The sequence below is a fragment of the Neofelis nebulosa genome, chromosome 11 (genome assembly GCF_028018385.1).
Source record: "Neofelis nebulosa isolate mNeoNeb1 chromosome 11, mNeoNeb1.pri, whole genome shotgun sequence".
In the NCBI taxonomy this organism is placed as follows: domain Eukaryota; kingdom Metazoa; phylum Chordata; class Mammalia; order Carnivora; family Felidae; genus Neofelis; species Neofelis nebulosa.
Window position 1 is genome coordinate 62,337,959 of NC_080792.1, and position 14,083 is coordinate 62,352,041.

The 14,083-nt window shown below is 36.2% G+C and overlaps 1 protein-coding gene across 6 annotated transcripts in view; it reads right to left on the bottom strand.

Moving 5' to 3' along the window:
- Nucleotides 1-14,083, bottom strand: part of SPIRE1 (spire type actin nucleation factor 1) — a 202,894-nt gene that overhangs the window by 68,677 nt on the left and 120,134 nt on the right. For all 6 annotated transcript variants that reach the window (XM_058692765.1, XM_058692763.1, XM_058692762.1 and 3 more), the window contains exons 5-6: nt 5,378-5,455; nt 1,623-1,787 (exon numbers count right to left, since the gene is read on the bottom strand). In XM_058692765.1, coding sequence (XP_058548748.1) covers nt 1,623-1,787; nt 5,378-5,455 — 243 coding nt within the window. The remainder of the gene's footprint in view (nt 1-1,622; nt 1,788-5,377; nt 5,456-14,083) is intronic.

Genomic DNA, 14,083 nt, shown 5'->3' on the forward strand with positions numbered 1-14,083 from the left:
TTGGGATTCTCTTTCCTCTCTTTGCCCTCCCCCTCATTCTCAAAATAAGTAATAAATAAATTAAAAAAAAAAGTTGCATGCTCTTCCGACTGAGCCAGCCAGGTGCCCTTACTTAAATCTATTTTAAAACTAAGTGATGTGCTTCGTAAGAATCTTCCACATAAAATAACTCTGATTAAATTTTCTAAAAAATGGGGATATAATTCATTAATTCATCTCCTATCTACAATTCATTAATTCATTCCACAACTATTTGTTGGGCACAGTATTTAGCACCTGGCTGTGTGTCAGGCACATGCTCCAGTTAGGGGATATAACATCGAAAGAACTAAGTTCCTGTGGTAAGAGAAATAGCGAATCTGAAAATACATGACACTGTGAGCTACTGACACATGTGGGTAGGGGGGCAAACACTTCTCTAATCAGGGGACATTTGAGCAGAGACCTAAAATGTGCTAAGGAAAGCTACATAGATGTGTGGGAAAAGAGAGTGCCAGGAAAAGGGGCAGCAAAGGTTCTGCTGCAGGAGCACCTGACAGCAGAGACCAGCATGGCTAAGGAGGAGAAATCAACCAGGAAAGGTGGTAGGAGGTGATGTCTGAAAGGTAAGCTGTACCAGACTCTGTAGAGCTTTGCAGGCCAAGGTAAGGATGTGGAGTTTGTTCCAAGTGTGATGGAGAACCATGGAAAGTTCTGAGCAGGAAAATGGTATCATCATATTTTTACCTGAAGGGGCTTACTCTGGCTGTTTTTGGGAAAAATTGACTAAGAGGGGCAAGAGTGAAAATAGGAAGGCTAGAGGTCACTGTAATGTGTGATTGAGAGACAGTGGCAGTCATATTCAGGACATATTTCAGAGGTAGTACTGTCAGGATTCCAATTCTAAGAACCTAACTCAAAGATTTCACTATTGCTATTCAAAAGCATTTATATATGCAAGGATACACAACATAGGCTGCCACAACTTAATACAAGTTGATCGACTTAATAAACTCTGATATAGTCATAAAGCTAGAAGGGAGGTAGTCATTTAGATGTGATAATGTTGAATACATAATGACATGGAAAAATGTTCATACTATGTATGTTAAGTGAAAATAACTGGTTACAAAACAAAGTATTCAATATTAATCCATTTTGTCTAAATAAAATGGATAGAAAAAAGAAGGTTATAATACAAGCATGTTGCAAAACACCTCTCGGGGCTGTGAAATCACACATTTGCAACTTTTATTCTTTGAGCTTACTGTATTTTTCAAATTTTCTGTAATAATTATGTATTACTTCTATGGGAAGAAATGATTTTTAAAATACTGAGAACAGGGGCGCCTGGGTGGCTCAGACAATTAAGCGTTCGACTTCAGCTCAGGTCATGATCTCATGGTTCATGAGTTTGAGCCCTGCATCAGGCTCTGTGCTGCCAGCTCGGAGCCTGAAGCCTGCTTCAGATTCTGTCTCCCTCTGTCTCTGCCCTTCCCCTGCTTGCACTCTGTCTCCGTATCAAAAATAAATAAACGTTAAAAAAAAAAAATTAAAAAAAAAAACAGTGAGAACATTTTCAACAAATAAGATTACTAAAGAATAACCATTTGAGTTTTTTAATGGTTTTCTTTGTTACTTACCATTACTTTTCGCAAAGTGTATCTTTTAGATCGAATGTCATCCATTAGCATCTCATACGGGGTGAGCTGATATTCAATGGGCAAAGGGTTGTACTGCCGCTCTTGGACCTTCTTAAGTTTTACTCCATTCCGCAAATCCCTCATCACCTGTACCCAGAATCGAGCCTAAAAGAATCAAGGGTAGAGAGATGTCCATGAATAAATTTACTAGTTCCCTCTAAGTAGCTACAGTCATACAGAAAAAATGAAGAGCTTGGCTTGCAAAACATTGAGTAGACCAAACAAAACTGATTTTTAAAACTAGATTTTATAATACTAAGTACTTAAAAAGCCAGTAGAGAATCACGAGCTCTAAGTTCTGAGGCACCTGGGTATAAACCCTAACTCATTCACTGTAAAAGGCTGTATTAATGGCCTCAGTTCTTCACGCCTCCTGTGTCTACACTCTGTTATGTGATTTTGCTCACTGAAGAGTATATTTCCCACACTCTAACATTGGTTTTGGCTTTATGATTTGCTTGGCCACTGGAAGGAATAGTAGTGGATGTGATGTAACCAAAGTCTGCAAAAGCAAATGCATAATGGGTTTGTGCTTCTATTGCCATGAGAACATTATGCCTGGACTAGCATGATTGTCCAGGAGAAGAATGAGACACACATAACTGATCTGTACGCTCATGAGCTAAATAAATGTACTACTTTATGCAACTGTGATTCTGTAGTGGCTGGTTAGGTGGCATTACTGTGACCACAGCTAAATGATACAATCACCTATTAGCTATCTGACATCCAGCAAGTTGTTTCACCTCTCTGACCCCTGGGCTTCCTCACCAATAAAAGATAATGGTACTTCATAACTTGCTGAGATGGTCATATATTATGTGGAAAATGGCCATAATTTTTATGTTATTACTATCTTTGCACAAATTACATAATATTGGCCTTCTTATCAACAAATAATGGTAAACAAATAATGGTAAATTGATTTTATAGCCCTTCAAGAAAATGAGATATAAATGAAGTACTTACAATAATATAAGACATACTAAATATGTATATTATTATTATAAGTTAATCCTTTTATTTTCCTACCTATAAGCTAAGGTGTCATAGTCTCTACTTCAGTGAAAAGTAAATCAATATGATATTTAACTGAAACACTGTGGTTTGTTAAAATTAATAAGTAGTTCATATTTATTACTTAAACATATTTACTAAAAACCATGTGATATATTTCATAAGAATTATCTGTACAAAATAACGGATTAAATTTCTCAAAAATGGAATTTATGATTTTTTAAAAAATGTATACCATTTCTTATTCCAAATAAGATTTGAGGTACTTAATATTGTGGTATATCCATTAGAACACCTTCTAAAATATTCCTATTTTAAACAGATCTAATACAATATCCCTAAAATATTCAGATATCTCTTTTGAGAATGTTCTTGTCCCAATTTCTCTGTTTTTCTTATACGCATTCCTTTAAGATCCAGTTCAAATATCATCTCATCTTTTAAAATGCTATCTCTTCTCTTGACTGCCCAGGGCTTTAAGAAAACTTGACATATGTGAAATTTTGAGTACTTAGATAAATTAGGGGATGATTACTCATACTAGAAGATTTTGCTATAATTTATGAAAGGATTCAAACAGACTTTTTATATAGCCAGTTCTTTATATATTATTGTTTGGCAAACATTTTCAGAAATTTAATTTAATTAAGAGATAAAAGTCACAGTAAAATAATGTACGACTGTCACTGTATGTACTCCCAGAGATTCAGTCATTTACATATTCCATCAGAGAGATCCTGAGATGCTACCATCAAAGATACTCTAATTCTCCTTCATTCTTTCATTTCATTCTAATCTTTCTAAATAATTCATTTTAATGGTCTTATAAGAGAGCAGCTGGTGATCTAGGCAAATGGAACTCCCTTTAGAGTTAGCGCATCTCTCGTCAGTGATCCTACCAGTTTTTAAATGAGGCTGCCCTACGGCAATAAATTAAGTTTTTAGTTCAAGTTTAAACTAGCTGTTTGCTAAATTCTGACCACCTGGAGTTATTTATCTGGCTTCCACGTCTAAGAAAACAAATTTTAAAATTTATTAGCCAAGATAAAATACACCTGAAATAAGGCTATTAGAGTATTCTACACAAAGGAAACTTAATAAACAATACTATTCTAAAATGATAATACCCATTTACAAGACATTACAGGCTACTTATTTTTTAACCTTAATCTTAAATGTTCTAGATTAATATCATTCCAAATATCTCAGTGACGTTATCAATAAATTATGAATATTTATATCCATACATCAATACATGTGGATCCATACAATGGATTGGAATACTACTAGTAATAAAAACAACAAACTATCGGGGCACCTGGGTGGCTCAGTCGGTTAAGCGTCCGACTTAGGCTCAAGTCATGATCTCGTGGTTCGTGAGTTCGAGCCCTGCATCGGGCTCTGTGCTGACAGCACGGAGCCTAAAGCCTGCTTCAGATTCTGTGTCTCCCTCTCTCTCTACCCCTCCCTCACTCATGGTCTGTCTGTCTCTCTCTCAAAAATAAATAAACATTAAAAAAATGAAAAAAACAACAACAAACTATTGATAGAGGCAACAACATGGATGAAATCTCAAAAGAATTATGCTGAATGGAAGAAGCCAAGCAAAAAACAGTACATACTATATGATTACATTTTTGCAAAATTTTAGAAAATGCAAACTAATCTATAGTGAGAGAAAGCAGATCATGGATTGCTTTCCCATGAGTTCCTCCCAGATCATGAGGAGAAAGGAAGCAGGATTACAAAGGGGCATGAGGAAACTATGGGGGTTAATAGATGGGCTCACTATTTTGATTATGATGATGGTTTCATGGGTATGTATGTATGTGTGTGTATGTCAAAACTTATCAAATTATGCCTTTTAAATATGTGTAATATGTGTAACTTATTGCATGCTGATTATACTTTAATAAAGCTGTTAAAAAAGAATATGGCAAACAAAGTCTAATATGGTCAAAAGCAATTTGTTCATATCCCCCAAATATTCCTAGTCCCTCATTTAATGGTATCATTTTTTAACCAATATCCTTAACCTGAAAATTCAGAATCCTAAAATGTGCCTTCCCACTGATGCCTGAACATACCTCAGTCTAATTTCATGACAATGACTCAGCCCCAAGGCTGTCATGCCTACCCAACTCTAAGTCATATATGAGGGCAGGGACTCTTGGTTTTACTAGGGTCTAGTACCATGCCAGAAAAACAGTGGCTACTCAAAGTGTATTGCATAAATACACTGTAATCATCTGTGCTAGAAATCTGTCTTCTGTTTTATGCAGGCAGAGATCCTGTAATAATACAGGAATGAATAATTCTGCATCTCACAACCCTAATACAGTAACTATTCATCGGATAAATGAATGCACTACACTGTAGTTTCACACCTTATCCTGAAACAGAGCTTAAACTCTGACTTACAAGAGTATGCTAAGGCATTAATATAATCAGGAAGGTCAGTATTTTAAAACATCAATTTTATCAGAAGGGACATTGGGGTAGTTCTAATAAAATCAGTTAGTTTTGTAAAATGGGGAAGATATTTCCTCAAATGTAAGACTAAGCACATTCAAATTCATATATCAATTCGTATTACAGTCCTTAGTAACAAGCATTTTAGAAATCATCACACTCTGTCTTCAACACTAAGCAGAACAGTGCATATCCAACTACCTTACCCAGTCAGCATTTTTCAGGTCTTCCAGGTCTGTGTTAGATTCATCACTCTTTTCCATTTCTTGAATCTTCTTAAGATTCTATCAATTAAAATAAAAAGAAAACATTTAGGTATAAAAATTTCATTATGCTACCTTCTCAAATGAAAATTTCTAACAGATATCTTCAGATAAAGTCTATATAGAAGCATTATTGAAGCAGATAGTACAGAATCTACTCCCCTATACATTTCAGTCAATGGTAAACTACAATAGATACAGTACTACAGAGAGATGGACTGAGATTGTTCCTTCTAATTTCCTTCTAGGCCTTGCAGCTAAACCTTTGTCACAATATTAACTCACACCACTAAAATGTATTGACATTGCCTTTTCCCCCAATGCCCTTATTCAATACACCATTAAATCTCACAGATATTATTTCCTCCATATAACCTAAGCCCTCTTCTTTTTATCTCCACTGCAGATCCCTTAATCCAAACACTATCTAATTTTTGCTGACTTCTGATGTGGTCTGGCCCCGGATGTTCTCCTCTCCTCACCCCCATGCCTGGTCTCATTTATTCTCTACTTCTGCTCTTCTTTCAGATATCAGGCTCAACAGAATCATCAATTCTTCAGGAAAGCCTTCCCTTCCCCTCAATTAAGTCAAATCTTCCTACTATACAGTGGCATATAGCACCATCCACCTTTCCTCTGTAGCCCTTTTTACACTGTAGTTTTACATTTGTTTGTACCTTCCCTCTAGGTTTCATGAGGCAAAATTCCATTCTCAGGGGCTAATATATGTAGCATTGGCACTTTTTATACTCAATATATATTTGTCAAATAATTTCATGAGTAAATTTCAATATATAAAATGCTTTTTATTTATTATTTGGTAATGTATATATTACAAAAACGATTACTGCAATAAGGGTAGTTACCACCTCCACCGCCTCCTATAATTACTTTTTTGTGTACGTGGTGAGAACACTTCAGATCTACTCTTGAAACTTTCAAGCATGTAAGGCAATATTGTTAACTACAGTCAACATGCTGTATATTAGATCTCCAGGACTTATTCATCTTAAAACTGCAAGTTTGTACACTTTTCAATTTTTAATTTATTTGAATGCTGTTGACACACAATGCCCCACCCTTTGAAACTGCATGAATCCAACATTTGCAATTTTAAGAAAATCATGATAACTAAAACATCTACTCGGCTATTAATTACTAATCTGTGTTATACCATTCCTACTTACAACAAATCAATTCTTGTATATTTTACAATTTGTTGAGTTTATTTGCCTGAATGCTTGTGGACTGAGTTTAAATGTACCTTATGAAACCTAGTTTATTTTATATGAAAATGCTTAATAGAAAACATTTCTAAACCATTTATTTTTTGCTTCTCAACATCTCAGATTGACCATCTGCAAAATGAGAATAACATCACCTGCTTTTTTTGTACTTAATAATGTATAGGAGTATTAATATAAAAAGAATAAAATAACTCTGAACACTTGAAGAAAATGTGGTATAAATAACGTATTCTCTTGCTAGGAAAGACATTTGGGGGATGAGGGAAGTACTTCTTGGCTGCAACAGGGTATGGGGAAATAATAATATCAGCTAACAAGTGCTAAGGCTTCAGGCAACCATCACTTAACCCCAAGCACAACCCCTGTTATGGCTGGGCTCACAACTGAGGCTCACAAAAGCTAAGTGACATGGCTGGGGTCTCCCCACAGGCAGGACAGAGAGTGAAGTAGGTAGAAGAGGCATCAGGGTCTCAGACAGGAGATAAGATGTGTGGAAGGGACACCAGATAATGAGAAGAATGGCCCTGTTGGGAATCTAAGTGTCCTGATGCTGCTTCCCAATGACTTAGATAAGCCTTAGAAAAAAGCTGGATAAAGTTCTACATTACTTTTGCTAAAATTAGTATTTATGAACTGCTAACACACAAGGAAAAAGAAGACTACGGCTTTGCAGATAATTGGGTACTTAATATCTAGTGTAACATTGTGTCAAAATCTGAGTAATAATCATTACTAAATTAGGACCCTCCATTTTCTGTGTTTAATGACACAACAGATGTCCTGGTACATGCAATTTTTCTGATATTTAAAATACCCCCCCCCTTTTTTTTGCTACAGATAATTAGCTGTCTTTTTAAAAATCTCTCATGATTTAAAGCCATGGTTTTCAACCCAAGTCCACAATCTTCATCAAGTAGTGACATCTTGAAATCAGAGCTGGACAGGGAAGAGATCAAAAGGAGAGGCACATTTATTTTGTTCCTCTGAGGACTGTAATCCAAGCTCTATCCCAAAAAGAATTAATGCCTTAAGATATATATTATTCTATTGACTAGAATAGTGTTCTTTCTAGCTTTTTATAATTAAAAGCGTAAAAGAAAAGAAAGAGACTTAGGGAGGTGAAATGCCTTTGGGCACCTTGGGACTCTCTCAGCAGCAGTGCTCTTCCCTCCCTTACCCAAATACCAAAAGCTTAGAATAAGTACCTCATCTCTTCCTATTTCTTCCAACTCCAGCCTTGGGGCATTTGTACTGGCTGTTCCTCTCTCCACAATGCTTTACCCCCCATCTCCACATAGCTAATTCCCATACATATCTCATTTTTGCTCAAATGTCACCTTCTCAATGGGGCCTACCTTGACCATCCTATGCAATCCTATACAAACCCCAAGCTCCACTCCCTGCACTAGCAATTCCCCTAGTCTATGTCTTTTTCCAAAAATCATCCTGCCTTCTAATAGTCTATATGATTTACTCAATGTGTTTACTGTCTGCCTTTCATTACTAGATTTTAAGTTTCATAAGGAATTATTTTTGTGTATTTTGTTCACTGCTGGGCTCCTGAAATCTCTAGAAGCATGCCTTGCTCTTGGTAGGTGCTTAGCAAGTATTTATTGAATACGTGAATTAAGATCTTTCAACCAAGCCCTTCAATCTCCTCAACAGCTCTTATCAAGTCAACTTTAATAAGAAGCCCTATGAAAGGGAAAATTATTCAGAGGAAAATCTGAATTTTCTTCTCTAAATTCAGAATCTACTGAAGGGGTGGGGAAGAAAACTCTTATCTATGCCACACGGAAACATGTGCTTTCCAGTTCAGGGAAATAAACACGTAATCCAAGCTCACATTACATTTAAGTGTCTCATTCAGTCAACAGATTAAAATAAATAATAATCAGAGTAAATAAAAAGAAAAAAATGCACACTGAAGTAATTATAATACTAAACACGTCAACAAGATTCAGTCAACATCAAAATAAATTGGCTTGAAACCTTAGTGCCTAAGAAGATCAAATATGTACACATGGGCCAACACCCTAACAACACACTTTCCCCATCCATAACCAAGAGTGCAATATGGGATCTTTGTCACCTACAGGCTGATCCCACAGCAAGCACTATATTGTTTACCCAATGATCTATAAGCCAAAAGATAATGAAAAAAGCTGAAAACATGATGGAGAAACTCATTTTTGCAAGCCTATGTTGTTTTTTAAAATTTCTGATGGTCTCTAGGTCCTTCTAGGCTCCAAACAAGAGAAGGCAAGATAAACAGTACAGGTACAGGAGAAGATGGGTGGTCTTTGGCAAGATGAAGATATATTATCTTTTTTTCTAGATTCCCACTGCTACTACCAAAGCTGATGATGGCAAGTCTTTCAACTGTTCTTTCTGCCTCGGTATCTTCCTCATTTGGTTTACCTTTTTACTCCCCTATGATGGGTTCCCAGTGTTTCTGCTGTCACCTTCAAACTGGGGTACCCATATTTCCAGGGACCTCTGGTCAAACAGTATAGTGATATGCCAGGGAGCATTTACAATGACAGATAAACAGGACACATTTTCCTGGAGCAAATTTTACTCACAGATGTGATGGATTATCATGCTGTGGTAAGTTGCCTAGGTCCACACCCTGCACCCACTTCAGGAATGAAGTACTCTTCCACTGCTGCTGGAGGTTTTGTCTGCTCCATAACCTAATCCTGCCCTAGGAGCTGCACTCAGGGCTCAGAGCAAGGAGCTGCCTTGTCATGGGTATGCCCCATCTCTGGGGTAGCCCACACCCAATCACTGGTCTGTGTGGAGGTACACAGGTCAGGCCCCCTTGCCTCTCTTGGGACATCTCTGAAAGGCCATCCCAACTTCTGAGCTCCCTGTGGGATCAGCTGCAACCTGCTGCACGTGCATCATAGTTCAACTTTTCCTTCACTGCTCACAGGTGTTCCCCAAAGCAGTTCCCAATAAAACCTCCCGAATTCAAATTTTACCCCTCAGAATCCTTTTCATGGGGGAACTCAATCCACACATGGAACATTTAAAAAATATTACAATTAGGGACGCCTGGGTGGCTCAGTCAGTTGAACATCCAACTTTGGCTTGGGTCGTGATCTTACGGTTCGTGAGTTCAGGCCCCGCATCAGGCTCTGAACTGACAGCCCAGAGCCTGGAGCCTGCTTTGGATTCTGTGTCTCCCTCTCTCTCTCTGCCCCTCCCCCACTCATGCTCTGTCTCTCTCTGCCTCTCAAAAATAAAGAAACATAATAAAAAAATAAAATATTACAATTAGATGTAGACATATAAAATAAAGTTTACATGGATTTTAAAGGTAAAATGTATGATTTCAAAGACACTTTGACTTGCACTGAACAATACATCTCTCAGTGGGTATCTGTTGCTTTTGTCTAGATACATCTCCCCCCTTCCTTCTTTCATTTGGGGAATTCAGCCCCTATAGTTTGAGTAGGGCTAATCCCATGGCCGGCACACCTTATCACCTACTCACAAGGGTGAGGACACAGCCTCCACCAGCCAGTGCAGCCACAGCAACTAGTTCTTGAGCAGGCATATGTTTCTGAACTTTCCTCCAAGATATTTTTGCTCTAATTAAGAGAAAGACTTTCTGCTGGAGTTACTAAACTGAGGAAATGTGAGGTTCAAGCTACAGACTGTCATCTTACCTGCTTTTTAGTAAAAGCCCATCCCGGGGAGTGAGAGAGAGAAAGCCAGCCCTGATTATAGAGTTTGAGACACTGGATCCAGCTGCACCTAAAGTTAGCTGTACCCTTAGACTTTCCATTTATGTGAGCCAGTAAATAAATATTCCCCTACTTCACTCATGCTAATTGGAATGGATTTCTGTTACTTGCAACTGAAAGAGTTATGATTTAATATGTTCCTTTAGTCTAGAAGTACGAGTTCATGCTTCTATGTCTTAGGGGTAGTCTGGTGGAGTCATATGAGAAGCACATGGTCCCTTTTCCACCCAACCTTAAATTATACTGTTCTCCAACACATCCCATCCAGATGGTCTTACTGTTTTACACCTTTACACATCTCCGCCTTTACTTGTGCCGTGATAAAATCCCTAACTCCCTGCTACTAAGAAAAACGATCTGCTCTTTATAATACTAAAGACAGTTTAAATTAATAGTCCAAGAATTTCATGTTTTTTAATTTTTCTGAATTTCTACCATAAACTGTAGTTCAGACACTTCCTAGCTGTGTGTCTTTATACGGGTCACCTAACTGCTCTAATCCTCAGTTTGTTTTCCCATCTGTAAAATGCAGACAAAAAACTACTTTCTAGATTTTGTTAATATTACATAAAATAATACCGAAAGAATACAGCATGGTGCCTGGCTCATGTTAAGCATTTAGTAAGTACTAGTTATTAAAAACCAACAAATATCTGTGAGATTTCACTGTGAATACTTTTTATTCCATCACAATAACATTTTATTCTTTTACCAAATGAGACCTCTCTCTGGCCTCTTCATGAAATCAAAATCCTGACTCACAAATAAGTCAAATACAGTAGCTGAGAATCTGTGAATACTGTAACTGAACAGGCCTAAAGCAATGTGCAACTAGAAATCTCAGGTTTCTAGTTAGCAAAAACAAATGAGTTATTTGAAAGTAAATTACATATTTTTCTAGTGTTAGTGACAAGCTTCTGTCAATTATATTCTGGCTTCTGAATAAATTATTTTGTATGCACAAATGTAATAACAGATGCCAACCTGAGCTTGGAATATGGTGAGAAAGTTATAATTGAGTACCCGCATGGCAATTAACTCTCTGCATGTCTGACATAACCATTCTCAAGCTAGCAATTAGCACTGCTCCAAGCCAACACTTTCAGTTCCTGGCACCTTAAAAAACAAACAAATAAAATCTACTCTGTGAATCACAAGATATCAAATGCTCACAGAATAATTTTAATTCATTTGTATAGGTTCAACACCAGCTCACATATAAATGCCTCTTTTTAGATTAAACCACCGTTACAGATATATTCATGTATTAAAAGAATACTTTAATAACAGCATTTCAATGATGATCATTTTCCTGCATACTGTTAACCACTTAACGCCATTTATCATTTATTGATATTCCTCTATATACTGAGTACATGTTTCAGTTAGAAACTTTTCAATGTGTAAAAATGAATATGTTTTAGTAACTCCTTAAACCTTTTTTTTACTCAATATATGCTAATATGCTTTCAAAGAAATTACTATTAATTATATTTCCCGAGTGACAAAATCACTTATATAAATGTCGCCTATAATAAAAAGAACACATATATCAGCCAAAGAGATTAACAGCCATGCTGTCCTAGCTGAGATATTTTTACCATAGAGAAAAGCAAGAAAAGGGATTTTATCATATTTACCAGCCCAAAATTAGTGTTCCAAAAATTAGGGTACAAAAAACTCCCATGGAATTATAGCAGTTCATCTGATAACTGGAAGTCTCCCATGTACATTAAAGAGTTAGTGGATAATTACAAAAGAATATGATTTATATTTTCATCAAGTTTTATAACACTTTGTTAAAGATGTAATATAGTCTTCTCCTCAAGGGATACGATTCGGAAAAGGTAACTACAACAAAGATGAAAGAAAGTCAGCATTTTACTTAATTAAAAATTGTAAAATGTTAAGATACTAAACTAGAAGTTGATAATTTCTGTAAAATTTAATTTGAATTTATATGGTTCATTAAAGAAATTACAAAAAACTATAGATGAAGTCATCACAATGAAGGAAATTCATTCTAAATTCTTCCAATACTTTTGTGTACACACACACTCTCTCTCTCTCTCTCTCTCTGAGGGTTTAATGAATGTCTCTGCCTCAAGTAGCTGGACTCACAGTATCTCCCTAATACAACCACCCTTCCAGTTTTCATATTTATCCACTCTTCACCCCTATAGACTCATCAAGTCTTCACACATAAAGAAAGGCAGTGATAATCATAAAATGATCATTAAAATATCATGGGCAATATTTGCAATCTATATCACAAGTATTTTCTTAAGACATACAAATGGGTAAGTAAAGACCAATACTACATTAGAAAAATGGGCAAAGGATATGAATAGGCAATTGGTAAATACAAGTATGCTCTTAAGCATATGAAAAGTTGCCCAATCTCATTCATTCATAGTAAGGAGAATGTAAACTAAAACTAAGGAATACAAAATTTCACCTATCACTTAAAAAACACATTGCGTAGGAAAAGACACACTCTTACACAATGCAAAGGATAAGATCATTGGTAAACCTCTATTGAAGACAATTTCATATTTTATGAAAATTGTAAATGCACATGCCATTTGAACCAGTAATTCAAATTTTAGGAATTTATCCTACATATATGATTACACCCATGAAAAGTAGCTTTAAAACTATCCACTGTAGCATTGTATGAAACATCAAAAGATTAGAAGTAATCTTTCTAACAAAGAACCTGATTAAATCAATCACAGTATATCCACACAAGAAAATATTACAAACTCATACTAGATGTAAACACTATGGACTGATATGAAATTATCTCCAAGATATATTATTAAATGAAAAAAGGAAAGTTCAGAACAGCATAAAAAAGGAAGAAAAAAACATGATGTTTTTGTTAGTTATGGATAAAATGTCTCCATAAGAACAAAAAACAAATTAATAGCATTTGTTGTCTGTGGGACAGCAGCCAGCATAAGGGTATAGCTTAGTATATATAATTTGAATGTTCGAATCATATGAATTTTGTTAAAATAAATTTAATTAAATTGGAGAAGTTACAGAACCTGCAAGTAGGAGACTTCTTACATGCTATTTATTTATTTATTTATTTATTATTTATTTATTTAGAGACAGCGCGAGAGAGAAATGCTGCAAGAGTGAAGAGCAGAGAGAGGGATAATCCCAGGAGGGGCAGAGAAGAGAGAAAGAGAGAGACAGAATTGAGGCTCACCCAAAGCAGGGCTCATGTTTTACCTGAAGAGGAGCTCAGGGCTCATGTTCACTGGAAGTGGGGCTAGAGCACACCTGATGTGGGACTTGAACTCACAAACCATGAGATCATGACCTGAGCCAAAGTCAGATGCTTAACGACTGAGCCACCCAGGTACCCTTACATGATATCTTAAATAAAGATTCTTCTGCAATTATTTTAGCAGGGAGAATAGTGATACAAGCAAGATGCCCAGGGCAGAAAGAGTAATTTAATTACTTCTGATGAGGTAAATGCTCTGCACGTTTACTAACATTCACAAAATAATAAATCAATAGAAAAAAGACAGACATTGACAAGGGCCATGAAAAGTTACAAATGATGGATGATCTAATTAAAATGAACAAATGGCAATCTTACAAACAGACATCTGGTGGCAGTTCTTTCT